Source organism: Numenius arquata, chromosome 1 (genome assembly GCF_964106895.1).
Source record: "Numenius arquata chromosome 1, bNumArq3.hap1.1, whole genome shotgun sequence".
NCBI classification, from domain to species: Eukaryota; Metazoa; Chordata; class Aves; order Charadriiformes; family Scolopacidae; genus Numenius; species Numenius arquata.
Genome location: NC_133576.1, coordinates 48,572,684 through 48,596,881, shown reverse-complemented (window position 1 = coordinate 48,596,881; position 24,198 = coordinate 48,572,684). Strand labels below are relative to the sequence as shown.

Here is a 24,198-nt window from a genome sequence, read left to right as displayed (position 1 = left end):
CAGCAGCTTTATTTTCCTGCCAGGTGCTCAGATTTAGGATGCTGCAGAGAGATTGCAAAGGCTTCTTTTGCCCTCGGGCTATTATACCTTTCCCTGCTTGTCCATGTGGGCTTTAGCGACACTGCCAGGGTGACCTTATGCACATCCAGAATGACTCCAGAGCTCTCTGGTGGTGAGGGAGAAAGGCACGGTGGTCTCCGTCTGTGGAGACATTCAAAACCCGCCTGCACAAGTTCCTGTGCAACCTGCCCTAGGCAGACCTGCTTTGGCGGGAGGGTTGGACTAGAGGCAACTAGGAGGTCCCTTCCAACCCCATATCGTTCTGTGATTCTGGCTAACAAGCAAGAGTAAGATCCACCTGACAAAGTCGTAAAAGGGCACCTCTGCCAGCAGACATTAACCTGGTGAGGAGGCCTTTGAACCAGGTGCTTAAGGGGAGGCTTACCAGGACTTGCAGCTCCTTTTCTGGGTTTGGGTGGGGTTTTTCGTGGGTTTGTTTGTTTGTTTATTTATTTTATTTTTTTAAATCAGCTGTTCCTTAGCCTTTATTGTGATTTTCTCCCAGGTGCAGGGCTTTGCCCTTGCCTCCTCCTTTCAGGCTATTTCTCCAGGCTGCCCATAAAGGCTTAAAAAATTAGATCTGGACAGCACCCCCACCTCTCCACCGACCCCTCCCCGGTAGTTCAGTTATGTACCTTACGGCCACGGGAGTCGTGACGAGGGAGGCGGCTTCCCAAGCGCCACCGGGGACCGTTCCCCCACGTACACCCCCAGCTCCGCCGCCGCTGGCATCGAGCCCCGCCGCCTCCGAGCTCACTCGCACCGGGTCGGCCGCCGGAGGGGCCCCGCCGATCGACGCCCCCTCCCTCCGCCTCCATCCGAGCCTTCCCCGAGCCCTTCCCGGGCGGCGGCGGGGCGGGAGCGCGGCGGAGTCGCCCCCTAGCGGCCGCCGGGCCGCACCGCGCCTCAGCGCGGAGGTTGGGCGGGCCGGGCCGGGCCGGCGCTTGGGGCGGCTGCGGCGAAAACGCGCCCCCTCCCCCGCGGGTGGGTAGGTAGGTGGCGATGAAATTCCCGGGCTCCGTCCTCGTCTCCCTCGTCCTCTTCGTGGCCGAGACGGCGGCCGCCCTGTGCCTGAGCGGGGCGTACCGGGCGGCCGGGGACCGCATGTGGCAGTGGCTGACGCTGCTCTTCGCCCTCCTGCCCTGCGCGCTGGTGCAGCTCAGCCTGGTCTTCATCCACCGCGATGTCAGCCGCGACCGCCCGCTGGTGCTGCTGCTGCACCTCCTGCAGCTCGGGCCCCTCGTCAGGTCGGTGAGTCCCCTCCCGTCCCCTCCCGCTACCCCCTTCCCGCCTGCGGGGGGTGGCCCGCACCGGCGCCCGGAGCGACCCCGGCCTCTTTGTGCGCCTCTCCCGGGCGGCGGCGGCGGCGGCGGCTCCGCGCCGGTGTCAGCCGCGGTCGGATCCTCCCCAGTCGCGTTTCTGGAGCGGCGGGAGGGATGATTTCCTTCATAGAGGTTCCCGCAGGCAGGGGCGCGGCGCCGCCCGGCCCCCAGCGAGCGGTGGGCGATGGAGGAGGTGGGTTGAGCCCCTCCTGAGGGGAAGGTGCGCTCCTGCGGGGGGGACGGAGCCTGGCAGAGCCCGCTCCCTCTTCCCGGCGGCGTCTGCTGCCCTTCTTTCCCATCCGTGTGGCTCTTTGGAGGTGGTTGTGTCTGTTGGGGGCTGGTTTGTCCACAACGCGTTACTCTGAGGTTACTTCCAAGAGAGAAAAGGAAGACTTACTCAGTCGCTAGTTTAAAGCAATGATAGCGTCCATCCCATCTGTGCATCTTGGAAATGCTAGTAATGCTTTCATCTGACTTCTTTCCAAAAGTTAGCTTCTTGCCCCAAACTGCTTTGGAGATTTTTTTTCAACTTCTGACTGAAAATGTCCTTAGGAAGAAAAAACAGTTAGATGGAAAGTTACGGAGGTGGTGCAGCCCCATGACAAAATGTTTGCTGGGGTCTTTCATTTTAGATTTCCGTTCAGATCTTTTCTTTAAAAAAGAAAGGGAATGAAATACAGAATCTCTGTAGAATCTGAGGCTAGGAGAAGTACCCCCAGCTTCTTGAAATTCCTGGACAGTGTGGAAAAGCAAGATTTGTTCACGCTAATAAGGGTGAACAGTTTGGATGTTACAATTCAAAAACTTTGAATTCCTCTATAGCCGTGCCTGGATTTTTTTTCTTTTTATTTTTTTTTTCTTTTGATACTATTTTAAAGAGGTAAAAGTTGTGGTTTAACAGTAAAGTTCTTGAGGAGCTCTGATTTTCTAAAAGCTGAGAACAAAATACTTACACGTTCTTTGGAAAATAAGAGTGGAACCAAAGACAGAGCAACTGGCAAAATAAAAATTACATTCATGACTTCTCTCATTCTGAATCAATTTCTGGAGGTCAGACAAGGGAAGAATGTCATGTCAAGCTGCAAGATGTGAAGAAGCAAACAAAGGATGTGAGCAACAACAGCAAATTAGAGGATTTTCTTTCTAATTATCTGGAAGAGACATAGAATTCTGCTTTGACCTTAAGCACCGAGCATGATTTCACTTTCTCTTTCTTTCTCAACATCAAGTTTATCTGTTTCAAACACAAGTCTCATCTTGTGCAGAACGTACTTTCTGCTGTGTTGGCGAGCTTCCAGCCACAGTCGCTGCTGTAAAACTAGTGGGCATAAGGAAGCCCTCTCCTCTCCATGATACTGCAGTGTAGGAGTGTGTCGCCAGCTTTTACCTTTCTCAAAGATTTACAAACTTGGTGTTTCCAGGACGTTTGAAGATGTTCGGGAGCATTGCAGCATGCCTGTGCCACAGTCCCCACGGCATCATTTAGGCAATACAAAGTGATGCATGTTAACTAATCTCTAGAGCCAGGATAACTGGAATTATAATTATAAAAGAGAGTAGTACATTCATGCCATCTGAAAAACTTATTTCCCGATAAAGGCTGGAAGGACTCTACAAATTAAGAGGAAGAATTTCATAGAAAACAGCTTCTCTTTAGATTCAGGGAAATGTGTCTATTTGTAGGATACAGGACAGAAGTGTGGGAAGGCAAAGCCTGAGACAGACATTAAAGGTCTTTTTTTCCCCTTTTCTTGGCCTTCCTATCCAGTGCTACTAAACATTGTTGTCTCTGTCAGGAGAGGAAACCATTTGCTTTCCATCAAGTGTGGAGCTGCACTGTAAAAGTTGAAGTATTTTCAGCACACGAAATACCTTACCTTTTCCCTACTTTGCACAGGAGCTTTTTGTCCTGTGTGGACTGGAACGTGCACGAGTCGGCATCCCATCCTTTTAGGCAAACCTCAGCTCCTTCGCACCGGAGAGTCCTGCTGCTGTTAGTCATCTGCTTCCCCAGCGTGAAACCTTGCTCCATCCCGTGTCTGGTCTCTCTTACATCTCACTGGCACAAATTAGGTCAAGTAGGACACATGGACAGTAGAGTCGCCCCAGGCTCTGTCCTCTTGGGGCATCACAATGAAATGTTGAAGAGCCTTTAAGCTGTGTGAGATGGCATGCTTAATGGGCATGACGGCAGCCTGCTTTGGCTGGCTTTAAAAAAAAAAGCTAGCACTAACTTTTTAACCATCTCTGTTGGGTTCGTGACATGATATAGGATAGTTAGTATTTCTCTGTTCAGACTCAAATACTATCAGTGCACTGCTTTACTGGCAGCCCGTGTATGTCATGTGAGTTCTCTTCGTCATCTTAAAAGCCAGACATTTTTCTCCCCTTCCTTTTTCCTTTAAAAAGTTAAGTTTAAATTTTGGGGAATGGTTTGGAAGCATCTTGGCAGGGAAGGAGGGTAATTAGCTTTGCAAGCCAAATGATCCAGCCTATTTTGAATCCTCTGTGTGAGAGGGGGGGAAAGTGCATTCTCTTATAAAACCTTCTTGCCTACCACCACCTTCCCCAAACACCCACACTCCACCTGTTCGGGAAGCACTCGCTGTCCTGCTGCTGCCACCGGAAGCACTAAAATTAGGAAGCATCCCTCTTCCTGGAAAGGACTTTTGCTGTACTGGGAGAGTACTGTTAATGCATTCTTTTTTTTAATTCTTTCTCCCACTCCCTAAGAGTTTCTCTATAAATTCAGAGCAATTTGTAGAGTAAAATTCCTACCTCCCTCGGCAGCCTGGCTCTGATCCCCAGGATGTCGGCATGTTGGGGACTGTTCAGAGAGTTGGCTGGATCAAAGTGACTGCGGGTTTCTGGGCACCATGGAGGATTCCTGCAGCATTTCAGATTAGTGTGCTCACAAGGAGTGACACCAATTTGTCTGGATGCTTAGAAAATATATTTGGATACTTTCTCTTTATTTGTAAATGGAGATTCTTTTACCACATAAAGTAAGTTATTGCACGAAAAAAATGACTTAACACAATAGCCAATGTCAATGAGAGATTTAATACATTTTTCGTAGAAAAAGACCATGATGAGCTTTTTGGCTCATTACCGGCTGGTCCTGAGCCAAGGGCTGTCTCTTTGTTCCCTGCTCATTTGGACGGCACCTGTAGTGCCAACGTTGTCTTGAGGTTTTAGGTGCTGCTACAATTCCAGTAAATAATAACTGGATGTATTTTTGCTAGCGTGCTGCCCTGCTCTTAGGGATTTGTTCAAAATGCAAATAGCTCTTCCTGAAAGGTGCCAGAGAAACCCCTGCTAATTTGCTTGTCCTTTTCTATTTTGCAAGCCATGAACAGGTCAGGAGCTAAAGTGAGGAGTGCAGGTTTCCAACAAACAAATTCAGGGCATACAGTCAGAAGCAGGGGGTGTTGGTGTTATTGTACTCTGTGCCTGCTGGATGCGGTGCTTCCTTACTGGTTTACTGAAATCACACATCCAGAAGGGACAGATTCTTCCTTACAAGGAACTTGCAATTAGGAGATGGCTCTGCAGGATGATGAGCTTCTCCTGTGGGAAAAAAATCAAAAGCCAATATAATAGGCCCCTATATAGAACACTAATGACTGTTTTCCTCAGATTTTAATGGGATAAGGATAGAAACAATAGACTTTTTTTTTTTCTAATGGGATCAGGCTTTGTTTCTCAACACATAAGGAGAAATAATTACATATCTATGTACTGTCTAGACAGTAGCAAAGCAGATAAGCAGATGGAGTAGGAAGTTTGCATCAAACTGCCAGAGGAGTTGCTGTTACAGCCAAAGTTAGATTCTGTGAGCTGGAGGAAGTAAAAAACAAACAAACAAACCCAAAACCCCCAGAAAACCAAACAACAACAACAAAAAGACAATTCCAAAGCAAAACACCTATAGGCTGAAATGATCAGTCTCATTAATATTTTGGGCACCTAATTCTGAAGTTTGAAATCTGATAAGCTATAATGGTGCAGCTAATGCTTCACTCGCATTGTGCAGAAGCATTGTCTCTCGTGGCTAGTCTCTTTCCTAGTGACCTGCTTTGTAGTTCAGAATAGAGTAGGTCTGAAAACCTCTCTTCCTTGTAGGACTTCCATTGGTAGAGGTTACTGAAGAATACTCTGCTAGCTCTAAACTTGCAACTGTTGATGCATCTCCCTCTTTTCCAGATGGGAAGAATATGCATAGACCCTCTTCAGGCTTTTTTTTTTTCTCCTTTATTCTTGAGCAGATGTGTTAGGTGTCCAAGATGCAATGAACAGAAAGTCAGTGCAGATGGAAAGTAGAACAATGAGTGAGGAACAAATCTTTGTCTGACACAGGTAAGCAAATCTGCAGGACTGATAAGTCTTTTGTGCACTTCCCTAAAGAAAAGGAATTACTAAAATTTGAGTCGTTAGAGAAATCTGCTTGTACATTTGCAGTGAGTGTGTGTGGATAGGTCTCTTGAATAGATGTTTGATCTCGTAGCGTTTGTTGGCTGTGGAAAGTTCCCCATTTTCATTGCCTGCTCCCTCTTCACACCACCGTTATTTTGCCTGTATTTAAATCCCACACATCGATGATTAAAAGAGGGAATGAGGTGCTTGCTCTCAGCAGGCATATAAGGATAGGATTATTCCTCCTACTGACTGTGTAGAAGACGAATGTGTTGCTGCTGAATCATTCTTTGTAGGCACCATCAGGATTCTTGAAAAAGTATAGCTCTTCTCCCTGCCGAGATTTGGCAGCAGGGGAGAAAGCAGCACCATCTTTTTCTTACCTTTTAACTTTCACTGTAGAGAGTAGATCTGACACATTTTTCCTTCAAAGTAATTTTAGTTCCTTCAGAGCCCATACTGCAACTGTCATTGCTTTACGTGCAGTGAAACCAGCCAGCTGCGTGCCTTCTGCTGTTGATGCCATGTGAGGATCTGTTGAAAGGGCCCTAAACACCACCGCATTGCAGGAGATGGATTGTGCAGAATCCATCCTGCCATTCCTGTTCCTCCAGAGCAGAGCAGCAATGAGCAGTGAGCAACTGAGGCTTCTGGGGAATTCCTTGTTCTATTGCGGAGTTTGTAGCTGTGGAGGAAAACTGGCTTGAAGCAATCGCTTTCTTGCGCTGTCTTTTAGTTGTATTTCATACTAAAAAAGAGCAAGCCAGGTCATTGAAAGACAACCTTTCTCAATGTACTTCATAGACAAAGTCATAACACAGCACAGGTACGTGACCTGAGTTGATTCTTTATCACTGTTCTGCACCCTTCTCACCCGGATGGTTCTTCAAGTGCCTGTGCTCCTCTTATACTTCGTTACTTTAACATGTAGATTGGTGCTCTTTCTTTCTAGTGTATCAGCTGCCAGTCCACTCTTGTATGAAGCTGTTGCTGGGGCAGTGGCATCAGCTAGAGTCTTGAGTACATTTGTTACTGGCCCCAGAAAGCATGATTTCCAGAGACACTCTTGCATGGAATGGGCAGTACTCGGAAGAAGATGGGCATCATTACTGATGTAATTCGAGCACTTGCACATACCACTTTTATTACTGTGTTTTACTGGTAAAACTCCCCTTTGGCCCTAAGGTTTGCTCGTCAGACCACTCATTTCCCATTGTTTGTGATGGGAAATTTTATGTCTGTGTAGAAAAGCAAACACAATATACTGCTACTTTGTACCTAGCTAATAAATACAAATCAAATGCTTGCTCCAAAATCCAATGTCTTGTTGATGATAATATTTGCTATTGTCAGTAGTTTATGAATCTTATAATCTCTTTTATGGGATTACCACATATTTGTTAGATGGGTCCCTAGACTATTTCTGCTTCTAATCACACACAGCAAGAGTTCAGTGGCTGATGCTGAGAACTCATTTTCCGTAATAGCTTCAGACTTGCCCTCAGCTCAAGATGAATAGATGGCTGTGAATACTAAGCAAGACAAAAATGTTCTGGGATCTTTCTTTTGGAATAAAATTAATTTGTTGGTTTCAGAATCTCTGTTGACTTCATAAGCTGTTGTGTTTTATTAATTTTTCACACTTTATTTTTGGCTGTGTGGATTCTTTCACATGGAACAAGACTGGCAGGGACTGAAAAGATTAACGAGGAGAAAAATGGAAAGTCACCACTGCGAATGGAGCCTCCAGCACACCAGGTGCTTCAAATAGCTTTCATGGTAATAGTAGCTGAAGCCTAGTAAGTCAAGAATAGTACTACAGGATCCTAAAACTGCCCTCCATCTAGAGCAGGAGAAACTTGCTAGTGGTCCCACTAGGGGAAAATATGAAATCAAGTTTATTAAAGCAAAATCAGTATGCTTTTGTTTGAATTTCTATCAGCACTGCTTTACAGTTTGGTCTGTGAGCTTTCCCTTAGAAGGCTGTGTTAGACTCTGACTTGGCAAGTGTGGAAAAAAAATCAAGCTGAGAAGGAAATAGGAATTCAAAGTGTCAGACAAGCTTAGCTGTGTGCTTTGTGATTGTGAGATAATTTTAAGTAGAAGATAAGCCTTATTGGTAGATTACAAAAACTCACTGGCCAAATCTGATCTGTTGGAGACTTAGAGATGCAGCATTCCAGCAAGTAGTACCTATGGAGGCAACCAGGTGGAAGAGATGAACCCCAGCAGGCACTATGGAAAGAAAGGAGACATCTCAGTCCTCATCAGAGGATGATACCTACACAAGAAGAAGATACCATGCATGTCGGGCCATGGGAGGAGATGTGACAAGAGCTGATGCCACAGGTTGTCCTTGCAGGGGGGTTTCTCTCCCCAAAGGTTCCATATGGGCTGGAAGCCAGCCCTCGCCAGTCCTTGTGCTCACACTACAGTTGTTTTTCTTCTTGAAGCCCATACCAGTGTTAGGCATAAAAGAGAAAACAGGTTGTGTCTGCACTGGTTTGGGGCTTTGGGGGGTTTTACCTTTCAGTAGTCAATGCTATTTATACCTTATGGTCCTGCTGTACATGGACTCCTCGACAGCAAGTCCTGTATTTTTAGGACCCTATGCAACGTGACAGAAATAGTGTTTCTTTCCTCTCCCTTCCCTCTCAGCTTGTGACTTCATCTGTACCTCAGTAGATCCTTGCTTATTATTACTTCCCAGAAAATGATGACTGCTTCCCTTTGTGTTTTGGGTCCTGCTTGATGCCCAACAAGACCACCCTTGACACCTTCATACCCAAGCAACTCTCTTAGAATAGTTTTTCTAAAGTTTTTGCCAAACTAAAAAAAGGCATTGGAAGGAAGTTGCAGAAACTTTGCTTCTGTGAACTGGCATTCACAGTATGCTGTGAACACCAGCTGTATTATCTTCTTTAATACTCAAGGAGCGAACTTGACTTTGTTGCTACAGCATTTGCTGCTGCCAACCCCTTTAGCCCTTTTCCATTCCCTCCCAAATGTATGGATTATTCTCTGTACGTGGGTAGAGGCAGCGTGTATTACAACAATATGTAATTTATGAATAGAAATGTATGTGCTGGCACCACTTTTTTTCTTTGGAAGTTACTCTGTGGTTAGACCTATGTAAACAAGAGGTTTTGGTTCACCCATGTTTAAAGTACAAAGAGCTGCAGCAACTGGAAACACTGCATCTTCTTATTTAGAATATTTTTGCAAGATTATGTTTAATATTCCTTAAACAGTGAAATAAATGTAAGCAAACATAAGGAGTAAAATTCCTATTTCTGTCTTTTTACAAAATGTTAATATCCAAAGTTGTGAGGCTTTAAACTGCTTGTTCTCATTAGTCCTGCACAGCTTGTTACTTGTGTTTTGAGACCATTGCTTGATAAAGCAAGGACTAAAGTCCCAATGTTTGAGATGCGTGCACCTGCTCATACCCTGAGCTTCTGTCCAGTGTCTTGAGATTGTTTGTTTCAGGCAAAGGTATGAGAAGTGGTTTTATTGCCATGTCAACAGATGTACAGATAACACCAAGAGAAAGACATACAAACCTGAAGAAAGACTTCCAACTTGGGTCCTGAGTTGAGAGCCTATGAACATTGTAAAGGATGAGTAGTTTAAGGATTTCTACAGGGCAGCAGTGACCAAGGGCAGCTCATAGCAAACAACTAAACCTCCTCCTGTGTCTGAGTACTACAAGCAGCCCAAAGGGCACTGCCAGATTCTTGCCCTCTCGTCACATGTAGTTCATGTTTTAAAGGGTGAGATCTGTCATATTGCAAATTTACCAAGAGGACAAAATGTACAGGCTTTGCTCTGTGAACAAATGACTTAGTATGTGGTGGCTTAAAATACTAAGGAGGGGGGAGACCTGTGCTTTTCTTTAATTTTTTTTCTTGCTATTCTATTTACTGATTTGCTTATAGGTGTGTGGAAGTCTTTTACATTTACTTCCGTGCTGGTAGAGTTGAAGAGCCCTATGTCAGCATCACGAAGAAGAGGCAGATGCCCAAGGATGGGTACTCAGAAGAAATTGAGAAGGAAGTGGGTCAGGCAGAAGGCAAGCTGTGTACACACAGGTCTGCATTCAGCAGGGCATCTGTGATCCAGGCGTTCCTCGGCTCAGCACCCCAGCTCACACTGCAGCTCTACATCTGTGTCCTGCAGCAGGAGATCACGGCTGCCAGAAGTAGGTAGAGCTGTTGTTATCACCTCCATGTTTTGGTGGGAGGGATAGAAGAAGGGTCAAGCAGTCAGGTTAGCTACCCTGGGCAAGAACCAAACATATTGCAATGGGTTTCATCTTTCTGACAGCTTTTGATGGCAATGTTGCTCTCAAGTTTATCTATTCCATCGAGTTGTAGGCTATGATGCTTCCTGTAGCATACTTGGGCTGCTATAAAAACATTAATTTGATAAGTGGCCATTACGGCATGAGAGGGGGGCAGCTGGAGGGACTGAGTTGTCTTTGTGAAGAAGAGAAAAAAAAAAAAATTACCTCTGTTCCATTTTGGTTTTTGAGCAAACTTTCCGGAAAATTCCTTGCAGTACAGTGCAGAGCATGTTTTGCCATGCTGCATTAAGGAAGGCGTACTGTTAGGAATGCGGTTTCAAATGCGGACTGAGGACATGAACTGTCTTTATTTGTGCCAGACCCTGAATGTGGAATCAGAAGGCAGGACTCAGTAAGGTGGTATGCCAATCTCATCTCTGGACCCAAGCTTTTAAGCCTTCGCCAAGCAGTGATGCACCACATGGACTTTCCAGGACCCATCTCTCTTAATGTGGGACTCTGCATCTTGCTCAATAATGAGCTTCAGCTCCTTGAAAAAAGGAAAAAAAAAAAAAAAACAACAAAAAACAGCCTTGATTTGCTGGCTGGCTGCTAAATGAAGAACCTACTCCAGCTGGCCATAGGACAAACAGCTTTTTGGTTTGACAAAGGGCTTTAGCATCTGTGTGAACTGGAGGTGTGCTTCCACTGAAATACAAAATAGCTATTGTTGTATCTCTGAGGCCCTGAGAGGCCAGAGATCTTTACTAGCTTCTCAGCTAGGGAGGTTGGGGTGACACGTTAGGAATGCGAATGCTATCTTCAGTTCTGGTTGGTTGTGTACCAAGATAAGGAACTAAGATTTTTTGGAGGAGCCTTTATAGTAACGTCAGGGTTCTTCCCTCCGCTCAGGGAATGGAAAACTTTAGAATGCCAAAGGGTGAGTCAGCACGTAAGGATATTATAACAGGTTAAGGTTTTTATACAGAAGTACTTGTTTAAGGTCATAGCAGTAGTTACTTGAAAGACATTGCTCCTGACAGTTTGTGAGTACTTCATAGCCAAGGTAAGCTCTTTGAATAACCGTGGCACCTGTGCAATTAGCAGAATTTCCAGTCACTTTGCTGCAGATGGCATTTGCTTGAGAAAGGTCACCTTTTTATTGTATTTCTTCTATTACTGGTGTTGACCTTACTGCTCATGATTGCCAAAGAGAAGCGCTGTATTCCAGATGATTAGCGAATTGCATATTTAATAACGATTTGTAACTCTCTATTACTTCTGACTTTTATCAGTCACTGCTGAGATAAATTCTGACTCACAGACTGGTAAGTGACCTTCTGTGGGTGAAGTTAAACAACCAGAGATAAGCTGGCTCACCAGGGAGTTCAGTGAACCCACCAGCAAGTGCAGTAGTCATCTTGTGTCTCCCAGAAGCCATCTCTGTAGCAGGTGTAATTCTAAACATATATAAATCAAAAGGAAAAAAAAAATATTCTTTTTTTCTTTAATCGGTGATTTAGGAACACTGGCAATGTCTTTTAGAGTTCATTTGTCAGAAAAACAAGAGTCCCAACAGTATCCTCCTGTGTGCATTTATGTTATGAAATATTGAAACTTTCATCAGTCTCTTTAGCCAGCTTATTTCTGCAGCACTACCTATTCAGCCTCCAGAGTAAACAGAAATGATGCAGAGCACAGTTTTAGCTTGTTTGTTAAATGTACACAGGGATTCTCCTGTATAGGCACAGAACTTCAAGCTTTTGATCTTGCAGCATTGTCAAAGTAATTTAACAGCTAGTCCAGCTCTTCTTCCACACTTCAGACTTCTTCAAATTGCCTGTTCTTTGACACTGGTCCTCCAAACTACACACTCTTTTCCATTTGTCTCTGTTAAATTTACCACTCTCTTCTTCTTGTATTTTGATTTCCACATTTTTTTTGTCTTGTCTCCTCATCAGTCTCTTATTTTTCTGTATTCCTACACTACCCTGTCTGTTATAGTGTGTAAATTCTGCTTGGTCCATGGTATGAGGTCAGTATCACCTGTGAACATAAAGCTGTTTGCCATCGTGCTACATAGCATGGTTTGCGCCTTTCAGATCTGTTTGAAACTCATTATTTCTTCCAATTTTGAATTGAACAGATCTGAAAAGAGCATGCATCCTTGCCTAGCCCTTTGTCAAACAGAGCCATGCTGCATCTTTCTTGTGTATTTCATGGCATTCATTAATTTCTCTGGATGTTTTCTTCTGGATGATCAGATTCTTGCCAGCATCTGGCATTCTCCAAAATTGTCATTTCACTGTATGCCAAGAATGTAAGATCAAAAGAGCTAAAGAGAGTTGCAAAAGCAGGACAAAGCCTTTAGATTAGTGATGAAAGACATAAAGCTTCAGTGACTGTTTAGCATGAAATGCTACATGAAATGTCGTTGGATGAAATGCAACATTGGAAGCCCACATGTAGTAGACTCATGAGTCCTAGTTCTAGATATTCAGCTCTTTCTTTGGTTACAGTGTAGCTAGGAAGAAGTTCCTAGCTTGTAACTGTATGAAATGCCCAGAACAGGGCATTTTCTCTCTTGTGAGGTCTCTCTTGTGTGTTTGGGCTTCACCCTGTACTAAATGCTTCAGCATCTGTCAGTGCATTGCCTTAGAGCCAGCTATAACCTTGCTCGGAAGAGGCGGCCGACATCAGGCTCCGGTCCACTTAGACGCTGTTGGGCAGCTGTCCAGACCTCTTCACTTAGGTGGTACCACCTGGAGAAGCACAAGGCCAGGAGGTGCCAAAAATGATTTAGCATTAATTACAAAACCAGCTAGCTGGAGGTGAGCTGTGCGTAACTTGGCCTGTTCTCAGTGTACAGTATTGAATGTAGAAGATCCGCTTCCGTTAAGAGCGATCTCTTTGTAAGTTTAAAGTTTTTGTGCCGTTAACAGCAGTCATGTTATCTTTTTCAAGTGTTCCTCACGGTGATAAAATATCTCAAAAGGCGGATTTCCTACCATTTAAGAGTAAAATTTTTCTGCTGCAGAAGGTGCTTTTTCTTTTTCTTTTTTTTTTTTTTTTATTTAAAATTTGTAGCAGTGACTGCCATCTTCAAGAATAGGAGCTTGAGGTTTGTGATTTTTTTTTTTTTTTTTTTAACTTGCTGGTGTCACTTTCCCAATGTGCAGAAACTGTGCTTTGCAGGTGGTCTTACCAGATCTCTTAAGATATTTCTACAGTTGTTTCTCCTCAACTCATTAAGCTCTGACCACAGAATGCTTTTCTCATTGTTTGCACAACATACTTTGAGTATTTTTTGAGTATTAATAGTTGGTTTTAAGTGTTGAAATTGTAGTTTAAGGCAAAAAAAAAAATATGTATTTAGGAGTCTTGTCCTAAGTAACAAAATAAGTGCCCTTATTTTTCAAGTGTTCTGATTATCAGTTTAGAAAACTATAGTATATATAATAGATAACTTATGATTCTTCAGCTGAATGTAAGATTTCAGTAATAGGTATTTGTGGTGTAATTCATCTAGAGCAGAATTCACTGCCTTAGCAATTTCTGCAGAAAAACCAGGTCTTGAAAAGACTTAAGACACAATAAAAATCCCAACAAATTAAGACCGAGTGATTCTCTGAGTGTGCATCTCTAATTTGTAAGAAAAAATATAGCCTAGGAGCAGGAAGGAAGAAGAGAAATTTCACCTTTATGAAGACTGCTAGAGGATTTGGGACTGTTCAGAGGAAGATACTTTGCCTTTTAAATTTTTACTTCTTTGCCTGCTCAGGATGAGTAAAAGCAACAATAACGTCACCCTCCCACATTTCCCTCTGTGATTGCTTCAAACCATCTTTCTCGCAGACCTAAAAGCGATGTTTCAACTGAAGGTTTGGTGACAGTACTGAGCTTTTGGGAAAGGAGCAGGACTGGACTACTGTATTAAATCAGAGTCAGCATGACCTGGTTTCTATCAGCGGAGAAGTTCCTCTTTTGAAGGCTTGAGTTTTTAAGACAAGTTTGAGATTAATATAGAATTCCTAAAATGAAATTGAGTAATAAGATGAATGTCTCAGACTATCAAAGACTATCTATGTCTCAGAAATCAAGCAGAGTTCCAGGACAGCAGCACCCTGCCCCAGTGAGTGGGTTTTTTTGTTTCTTTAACTCTGAGAATGTTCTTTTGCGTCATTAGCTGATGGAAGTTATTTGTTCTCTCACAGCTCTAGAGCCTGCTCAAAACTACAGGAAAGATTTTGTAAGGGGCCACAGGATGTCTGGCAGTATTCGTGACTGCACTCCCTTGCTCTTCTGCTTTCAGCCAGCGTTTTTCAAGACATAATGTTCAGAGTCTCAGATCAAGTACAGTGCTGTAAGAAAGATGTTTAAAAGCACACATTAAAAATTTAAGTGTTAAACAAGCAAATACATAACCATTTTCAAAGAATATATGCACCACCAAACTGGCATGTAAAAATTACCATATAAAACGGCAAATGTTTTTCAGCTTACTGAGTGCTATTGGGAAATTTAGATATAGCAGATTAATTCATTCTTTTGTAAAGTAATTCAAAGGTGTTTGAGGATTGGGATGGGAGAGAGGTTTGCTAAAATGATAGAAAAAATCCTGTTGGGAAGTTGTTAGAGATCCTAAAATATACTTGTTTCTTTCAAAATCATGCTCAGAAATTAATAACTTTCATTAGGAAAAAAAAAAACACAAAAAAACCCTTACAGGCATGGCTAAATAGCTATAGCAAAGCGGGGAATGCAGTTCATTTGCAGGATATTGACACATAAACTAATTGAAGGCTGCAGAAAGCACTGGTTGCTAAGCATTGCAAAAGTAATTGACATAATCAAGAATTCCCAGCTCTGATTATTTTGTTTTATCTGATACAATATAACTCGTGGCTCCAGGACTGACGTTATCGGCAGGGTTTTGGGTTTTTTGAGCATAGGCAGCTATATGAGACACCTGGCCTGCTGGTGGCAGGTGGGATACACCTGTCCCAGAGGGGGAAAAGAATTTTGGGGCAGGAGTTAGCAGGGCTTATTGGTAGGGCTTTAAACTAGATATGAGGGGGGAAGGGGAACTAACTGGGCCTGTCAGGATTAAACCCAAGGGAAGCACGCCAAGGCTTGAAGGATGCTGGGTTAGTGAGGACTCTCGCTCTGTCATTTCATTTGAGAAAAGGGATAGACGTTTAGAAATTTCTGATTGCGAACAATGGTAAAACCCTATCCCGAAAGGGGAAAAGGGTACTAGGCCAGGAGCTAACAAAGCTCATGGACAGAGCTTTAAACTAGAGGTGGAGGGGGAAGGGGATAAAACCAGGCCCACTGGTAATGAGCCTGGGGGTAAAGGGCCGAGGATGGGGGTGAAATCGGGAACCCAGCTCAAGTGCATCTATGCTAATGCATGTAGCGTGGGCAACAAACAGGATGAGCTGGAAGCCATTGTGCAGCAGGACAGCTATGACACAGTCGCCATCACGGAAATGTGGTGGGATGACGGTCACAACTGGAATGCTGCGATGAGTGGCTATAAGCTCTTCAGAAGGAATAGGCAAGGAAGGAGAGGTGGGGGTGTGGCTCTGTACATTCGGGAGTGTTTTGACTGTATAGAGCTAGATTCCAGTGACGAGGAAGTTGAGTGTTTATGGGTAAGGATGAAGGGGACGGCTAACAAGGGGGATTTTGTGCTGGGAGTCTGCTATAGACCAGCCAACCAGGATTAGCAGGTTGATGAAGTATTCTATAAGAGGCTGGCTGAAGTCTCGCAATCGCCAGCCCTTGTTCTGGTTGGGGACTTCAACCTACCGGATATCTGCTGGAAATATAACACAGCAGAGAGCAGGCAGTCTAGGAGGTTCCTTGAGTGTATGGAAGATAGCTTCCTGACACAACTGGTAGGAGAGCCTACCAGGGGAGGTGCCTCGCTGGACCTATTTTTCACAAACAAAGAGGGACTAGTGGGAGATGTGGAGGTCAGAGGTCATGGTCTTAGCAATCATGAAATGGTCAAGTTTTCAATTCTTAGTGAGGTAAGGAAGGGGGTTAGCAAAACCTCCACCTTGGACTTCCAGAGGGCGGACTTTAGCCTGTTCAGAGCCCTGGTTGGGAGGGTCCCTTGGGAGATAATCCTGTGGGGCAAAGGGGTCCAGGAAGGCTGGACGCTCTTCAAGAAGGAAATCCTAAAGGCCCAGGAGCAGGCTGTCCCCATGAGGCGCAAAATTAAAGAGCAGGGAAAATGGCCGGCCTGGTTGAACAAAGAGCTTTTGATGGGACTTAGGGAAAAAAGGAAGGTTTACCACCTTTGGAAGAAGGGACAGGCAACTCAGGAAGAGTACAGAGATCTTCTTAGGTTTTACAGAGGAAAAATTAGGAAGGCAAAAGCCCAGCTGGAACTCAACCTGGCCATTAATATAAGGGACAACAAAAAAGTTTTTATAAACACATCAACAAAAAGAGTCAGGGAGAATCTCCATCCCTTACTGGATGCAGGGGGAAACATTGCGACCAAGGACGAGGAGAAGGCTGAGATACTTAATGCCTTCTTTGCCTCTGTCTTCAATAGTCGGACCAGCTACCTGCAGGGTATACAGCCTGCTGGGCTGGAAGATAAGGATGGAGAGCAGAACAAGCCCCCTGTAATCCAGGAGGAAGTAGTTAATGATTTGCTTATGCACCTGGACACACATAAGTCCATGGGGCCGGATGGGATTCACCCAAGGGTACTCAGGGAGCTGGCGGGAGAGCTCACCAAGCCTCTCTCCATTATCTATCAACGATCCTGGTCAACAGGAGAGGTACCAGATGACTGGAGGGTGGCTAATGTGACGCCCATCTACAAGAAGGGCTGGAAGGAGGATCCGGGAAACTATAGGCCTGTCAGTCTGACCTCGGTACCGGGAAAGATCATGGAGAGGATCCTCTTGAGTGAGCTCTCACGGCAAGTGCAGGGCAGCCGAGGGATCAGGGCCAGCCAGCATGGGTTTATGAAAGGGAGGTCCTGCTTAACCAACTTGATCTCTTTCTATGACCATGTGACCCACCTTCTGGATGAGGGGAAGGCTGTGGACGTTGTCTACCTGGACTTTGGTAAGGCCTTTGACACCATCCCCCACATCGTTCTCCTGGAGAAGTTGGCGAATCATGGCATAGACAAGTGTACTCTTCACTGGGTAGAAAACTGGCTGGATGGCCGTGCCCAGAGAGTTGTAATTAATGGGGTGAAATCCAGTTGGCGGCCGGTCACCAGTGGTGTCCCTCAGGGCTCAGTTTTGGGGCCAGTCTTGTTTAATATCTTTATTGATGATCTGGATAAGGGGATTGAGTGCACCCTCAGTAAGTTTGCAGATGACACCAAGCTAGGTGGGAGTGTTGATCTGCTAGGAGGGTCGGCAGGCTCTACAGAGGGACCTGGACAGGTTGGATCAATGGGCCAAGGCCAATGAGATGAGGTTTAATAAGACCAAGTGCCGGGTCCTGCATTTCGGTCACAACAACCCCAGGCAACGCTACAGGCTTGGGGAAGAGTGGCTGGAAAGCTGCCCAGCAGAAAAGGACCCGGGGGTGTTGGTGGACAGCTGGCTTAACATGAGCCAGCAGTGTGCCCAGGTGGCCAAGAAGGCCAACAGCATCCTGGCCTGTATCAGGAATAGCGTGGCCAGCAGGACCAAAGAAGTGATCGTGCCTCTGTACTCAGCCCTGGTGAGGCCTCACCTCGAGTACTGTGTTCAGTTCTGGGCCCCTCACTACAGGAAGGACATTGAGTTGCTGGAGCGTGTCCAGAGGAGAGCCACCAAGCTGGTGAGGGGTCTAGAGAACAAGTCATATGAGGAGAGGCTGAGGGAACTGGGCATGTTTAGTTTGGAGAAGAGAAGGCTGAGGGGAGACCTCTTTGCCCTCTACAACTACCTGAAAGGAGGTTGTAGAGAGGTGGGGGTTGGCCTCTTCTCCCAAGTGAATAATGACAGGACCAGGGGAAATGGTTTAAGTTGCAGCAGGGGAGGATTAGATTAGATATTAGGAAGAATTACTTTACTGAGAGAGTGGTCAGGCGCTGGAACAGCCTGCCCAGGGAGGTGGTGGAGTCGCCATCCCTGGAGGTATTTAAGGAATGTGTAGACATGGCACTTCAGGGCATGCTCTAGTGCCCGAGATTGTTGGTTTGTGTCTGTTTGTGGGTGGGTGTGGTGTGGGGTTGTGGGTGTTTGTTTTGGTTTGGTTTTGGTGTTGTGTTTTTTTGTTTTGTTTTTTTGTTGGTTGGACTCGATGATCTCAAAGGTCCCTTCCAACCAAGAAGATTCTGTGATAATGCCCTGGAGCATGACCAGCTAGCTTGGCTAATTTCATTGAAAGAAAACAACTGAATCATTCTTACTCTGCTTAACTCATTTGCATTTGAAGTGTTTCTTGCATGGATAAAATTCTAAGATTGAAACTAAAAGTACTGATTGGAGGTGCCTAAAGTTAGTCCCATAAATGAGCTATTCAGCACATTGGTAAAAACTGTGAAGAAAGTATGCAAATGCTAACAAAACTATGGGTAGTTACCATTTCTCTATGGTATGCTTCTGTGGTATGCCCTGAGGTACTTATTCTCTACATCCAGGGTTCTTATACATCTGTACCTACTTAATGTAGCAAGACAAGACTCCTTCCTGCAGTGCCAGAAAGCTTTGCCCCCGCTGCATCTGGAGGGGAGGCCAGGTAACAACTGGCCTCTGCCTTCATTTTCTGCAGAATTTAAATGCCATGAAACCTTCACTTAAGTGATTCTGGGTAGATGAGAGATACAGAAAGTTAATATGAATTTAAAGACATTTTTTAAAGGAGTGTTGGTTTTAAATGCCTGATATAGATATTTGAATTAGGGAAATAGATGTATGGGAAAATCCAGTGTAGACAGGTGAGCACATCTCTGTCTTACACAGGCAGAAAAAGTGCTGATGGTTCTGGGTTTAAATTGCTTTGGCTTTCAATTTTGAGCTCCATCGCAGAGCTTTTCTGTGAAGTTAGACAATTTGCTTCAACACAGAACTTCACACTTACTGAGGTATCTGCATGCCTAAATAAATCCAAAATTTCAGCTTTTCTTTCGCAGAATAAAGTACATCGGCACAAAGGAGAAAGTAAATCAGTACAGGGGGAGAGTAGCACCCGGTGCCTTGTTGGAGTACTGTGAGAGTCTGAGAGCAACTTGGATACGCTTATGACTGAGCTGTATAATTAGCAAAGACAGTACGTGTATGAACAGCCCTGGGTGGGGAGAGGAGGGAGAGACACCCGTGACTGTTAAGTGCCTTTTTTTTCTTTCTAGCTACTTGGAAAAGTAACAAATGGAGACCCAAATAGGAGTCAGGGTTAGAGTAAGAACCCAGAAGTGTATGCAAGGAATGGGGATTTTTAGCATTACACCCTGCTGGGAATGCCCACAAGTGTCATAAAGACAACTACACCTGCACTACTCTTGCGATGTCTAACTTCTGCTAAGCTGAAAGTCCTGATTTGTGTTTTCTCTTTGCAGGTATTTTTATGGTCCTTTCTCTCCTGTCAATTGTATACGGCGCTTTACGCTGCAACATCCTGGCTATTAAGATTAAGTATGATGATTACGATGTCAGCGTGAAACCAGCTGCCTACCTCTGCATCTTCATGTGGAGAAGTTTTGAGATTGCTACGCGAGTTACAGTGTTGGTCCTTTTCAGTTCAGTCCTTCAAATCTGGATTCTGCCGGTTGTGCTCGTGAATTTCTTTGGTTTTTTCTTCTACCCGTGGATCCTCTTCTGGCAAAGCAAGTCCCCGTTTCCTGAGAACATAGAGAAGGCATTGAGCAGGGTTGGCACTACCATCGTCTTGTGCCTTCTCACCTTCTTGTATGCTGGCATTAACATGTTCTGCTGGTCAGCAGTGCAGGTGAAGCTTAATGATCCTGACTTAATTAACAAATCCCAAAACTGGTACCGACTGACAGTGTATTACATGCTGCGATTCATCGAGAATGCGTTCCTCCTGCTGATGTGGTACATCTATAAAACCGATGTCTACCTGTATGTCTGCGCCCCATTGTTGGTCTTGCAGCTCCTGATAAGTTACTGCATGGCTGTCCTCTTCATGTTGGTGTTCTACCAGTTCTGCCACCCGTGCAAAAAGCTTTTCTCATCCAGCATTTCCGAAGGTTTGCTGTCCTGTTTCAAGTTCCTCTGCTTTATTTGCAAGCCTCCCACATCCACCATACTAATGGACAAGGCAGTGGTGAAATGTCCTGAAAATACTGATGACGCACGGAGCAGTAGCAAGACAATAGATTCTCAAAAGGGGATTTCTCATCAAAGTGTTTCTTCCAATGCCTAATACAACTGGAAGCAAGTAGGTGCCTTTGGAACGTGGCAGATCACCTGCGGGGAACGTTGTGTATATTGGACATTGTGTCTTGTGGATGGGATTTCTTTCTTGCAGGTGCAGCACTGCATGATGACTGACAAGCGTATCTTTGTGGAAAACTTGGTGTCTGAGTATGTGTATCTGTGTGCATTTGTATACAGAGAGCAATCATTGTTTGGAGACTTCTGTTTCAGAGTTTTTTGCACATAGGTTTATTATCACGGGCTTATTTTGAAATCATTATAGGAGACATCCTTCAAAAACTGGCCTGATGCTCATGTTACTCAGGAAATCTGAGGATGGAAGGAAATGCATTTTATTTCAGGTAGGATGTCCTTATGGCATGCCACCCTAGCATGGAAACAGAGCATAGACCTTGACTATATAGTAACTGTAGCTGTGGTCTGCTTTGATCAAATTGCAGACTTTTTTACACTCTAATCAGTGTAATTAGATAATACGTCTCTCTGTGGGATAAGAATTGGACTTCTACAAAGCACTGTAGTCTAGGTTGCCAAGAAACAGCCAATTAGCCAGCACTAATACTGAAATGTGACTGTTACTGAGAACAGACAGAGGGCTATATTGGTTTTGCACTGTTTTACCCTTCCTATTTGCTGCTTGTTAGTAAGGGTATTAAATTTAACACCTTAATTCTGAAATAACTTATTTTTCTGACTTAGTAATTTATCTAATTCTTTGTGATGTTCTGGTATTAGGGTGGTGTTCACTTTATATAACTTTAAATATCTAGAAGTTGGGCAGAGAGTGTGAACTAGTTACTTAGGTGCTCTCCAGAGCACATCTCCAGGGAGTAATTAAACCCATCTTCAAATGTTCTCTGAGGCAGGTGATGTGAATCATTCTCTGGAGACCTATTACTCAGTGTTAACCAGATGCCTTGACAATTGGTTTTGACTGTCCGTCTCCCTTTTAGATGGCTGAAGTTAAGAGATGAGCACTACCTTGATTGCCAGGGGGTTTGTAGTACACCAAGCAGGCAACTCAGTGGCTTGTTACATGGGCATAGAAGACACTGAGTCCTTCTTTTTGAGGCCGTGATATGTTATGGTTAGTTATCGGTAGTTCAAACCCCTCTGACTTATTTACCTCAGAAGTTCCACAGGCTTGAAATCTGAAAGAGGAAATGGAAGTTGTTGACTTTTTCTTCTATGCACTATATCACCACAAATAAAAGTGTTTCTGTATTTTACAAGTTGCTCAGAAAGCTTTAGCAGATGAACAACCAAGAATTTAGTGGAAATAAAAAAAAACACCCACAACAACTGTATTTTCAAAAATTAAGTGAAAACTTTTTGCACTTTATTTGCTTAGCACCTTGCATTTCTTTTGAGTATTAGACATTATGGCTGCTACTGGAAACAAATAATTCATGACCCAAAGCATTTCCTATTGTCCTAAGCTTAGCCTCCATCCTATTGTCATGGAGGATGTGAAGTTCTTCAGTAGGGATGACATCAGCATCATTGTATTAGAACTGTCTCAAGTTTGGGTCTGAGGTCATTTATAATGAAATATGTCACATGCAATGCTGCAAAGATCTAAGCTGGTTTTATTTTTTTCTTTACTGCACTGTAAATGAATGTCTTCATACTTCAGTTTTATAATGGAGTTATGTTTTTTACTTTGCTTAATATGTATCTCTGTGTGATACGTGTATGTAGACCTCATTATATTATTGGTGGGTGGTAACGGGAATTTTTGGCCTGAGCTTGCCATGGGAATGTACCTCACGTATCTGGGGAAGACACCAAACCTCTCAGTTCTAATTTCTCTCTCTCTGAAGACACTACAGTATTTCTCTCTACTTCTGTATGTAGAAGTACAGTATGGTATTTCTCTGTACTTTTTTAGATGTAGAAGAGTATTTCAGAATTACTATTTTTTTTTGGTAGTGAGTTAGAACAAGTGAGAATGTAATCCTTGCTTCCAAACCTGCAAAGTTCAGCACATAAGGCCAAATTTTCAGGTGTTCTTTGCTAAAACTAAGTATCTGACTTTATAGTTGGATACTTATCGATAATCAGGGAATTATGGTTGTTGCCTATCTACAGATGTACCTAGGTCTGAAGTGTTAGGCTTAAAAAATAAATAACTGAAAAATAAAGGTGGCTTCATACGTAGAAGTATTTCATATCTAAAGAGAGAACTCTCAGATCCTTAAAGCAAACTTTGGATAGTGTAAGTGATGTTGTGATTTTGCCATTTGGAAACAATGGAAGCTTCACAAACCTCAGCCAGTGAAATGCTTGTGTTACAGTGAAGTCTACAGTAGGAGAGTTACACAGCTGGGAGTCCAGTATGTATACATAGCGAGAACCATTTAACTTCACATACCAATGATGAAGACTACTGTATATGCATATTTTTAGAGAGTGTGCCATAGTACTTCCTATTTTTATACCAGTCTCCTGAAGTGCATGCATGGGGAACTGAATATTTAAATCACTGTTATGAGAGAAAAAAATAGTAGGAAAAAAGAAAAGAAAAAAGAAAGATTTGTATGAGTTCTATTACTGTCATAGAGTTTTGCCTTAGTTGTGCAGACTAACCAAATACAGTTTAACACGCCACAGCCCTTGCTTTTGCTGTGCCTCGTGTCACCACAGCACGGAGCGCAGATTAGCTAACAGTATTGCTGCTCTATGTATGTTTTGATCTAGCTGTGCTGCCATTGCTGGTAAAAAGAAGGAATGAGAGGGAGTCATAGAGATAAAGCTACTCCCTTAAGACCAGTGTTTTAAAGGACAAGCTTATTTTTCTGAAGTGTGCTGCAGTGCTAGGAGAGGCAGTTTTTATCAGGGTAATGAGAGTCTAAGACAGTGTTGTTATCAGTACACCCACTGGCAGCACTGAGAGGATAGCATTAGCCACAAAGGATGTGTGTGTGTGAATGACAGATCTCTTGCTGCAAGTTTACTGCAGTTTTACTCCCCTCTATGAATGTTAGGGGCATGTGTGTTCAATGGAAGGGTACAAGGCTACTGTTAAAAACTGTACTCAATAGAGTAGTCCTGAGTCACGCAAAGGATTGCTCAGTAAGGATTATTCACATGTGTAAGAGATCTGATACATAGGTTTTCTTTTATACTTGTAAAACGACACAAATTAAAATGTTGAAACACTTCCTTAAGTTGTGTGGGTATTAGTTCTTAGTCCTCTGCTTTCAGAAATCCGAGGCAAAGGTTATATAGCACTGTCATCTGTCACTACACAGTAGAAGAAATGTTTTCAAGCAGACATGACAGAAGAAGAATCTGTGATTTGATTTGGGAGTTCCTTACCTCCAACCAGTGGTGCTGCCTATGCTGTTTACCTGGTTGGGGTCTCAGAAGAAAATTGTGTAGGAGGCAGGCGGTTTGAGAGATCAGTGTTACATGGAACAAGATCGGTATAGGTTATTTATTGTCAGGATAAGAATATTGAGTTGATTTACATTGGGAATCAGAAAGAAATCATTACTTCATAAAGGATCTTCCAACTTTTTTCTGCACCCTTGTTTCATGCCCATCTGGATTTACCATGTGGATTTACTCTGACCTTGGGAACAGCCAGCAAAATCCATTGTGGAGGCACACGAATGTGTAAAAAATATGTAGCGCATTTAAGTGTTTATAAATTTATATATAAATTATATATATATAAATTTAAAAAAATTATATATAAATTATATATATATAATACCCTTATATTTTATAAATATGGGTGTAA

At 43.7% G+C, this 24,198-nt stretch overlaps 1 protein-coding gene across 1 annotated transcript; it reads left to right on the top strand.

Moving 5' to 3' along the window:
- The first annotated feature begins 968 nt into the window (after positions 1-968).
- Positions 969-22,947, top strand: XK (X-linked Kx blood group antigen, Kell and VPS13A binding protein). The gene is made up of 3 exons (XM_074155299.1): positions 969-1,307; positions 9,737-9,999; positions 19,610-22,947. Exons 1-3 carry the CDS (start codon positions 1,063-1,065, stop codon positions 20,434-20,436), a joined length of 1,335 nt encoding a protein of 444 aa, XP_074011400.1. The 5' UTR covers positions 969-1,062; the 3' UTR covers positions 20,437-22,947.
- Positions 22,948-24,198: the final 1,251 nt, after the last annotated feature.

Excerpts from the sequence above, each read along its gene's own strand:
- XK (XM_074155299.1), top strand. The coding sequence starts at position 1,063 with ATGAAATTCCCGGGCTCCGTCCTCGTCTCCCTCGTCCTCTTCGTGGCC. Across the intron at positions 1,308-9,736 it reads CAGCTCGGGCCCCTCGTCAG|GTGTGTGGAAGTCTTTTACA; the intron begins GTCGGTGAGTCC and ends ATTTGCTTATAG. Across the intron at positions 10,000-19,609 it reads GGAGATCACGGCTGCCAGAA|GTATTTTTATGGTCCTTTCT; the intron begins GTAGGTAGAGCT and ends TTCTCTTTGCAG.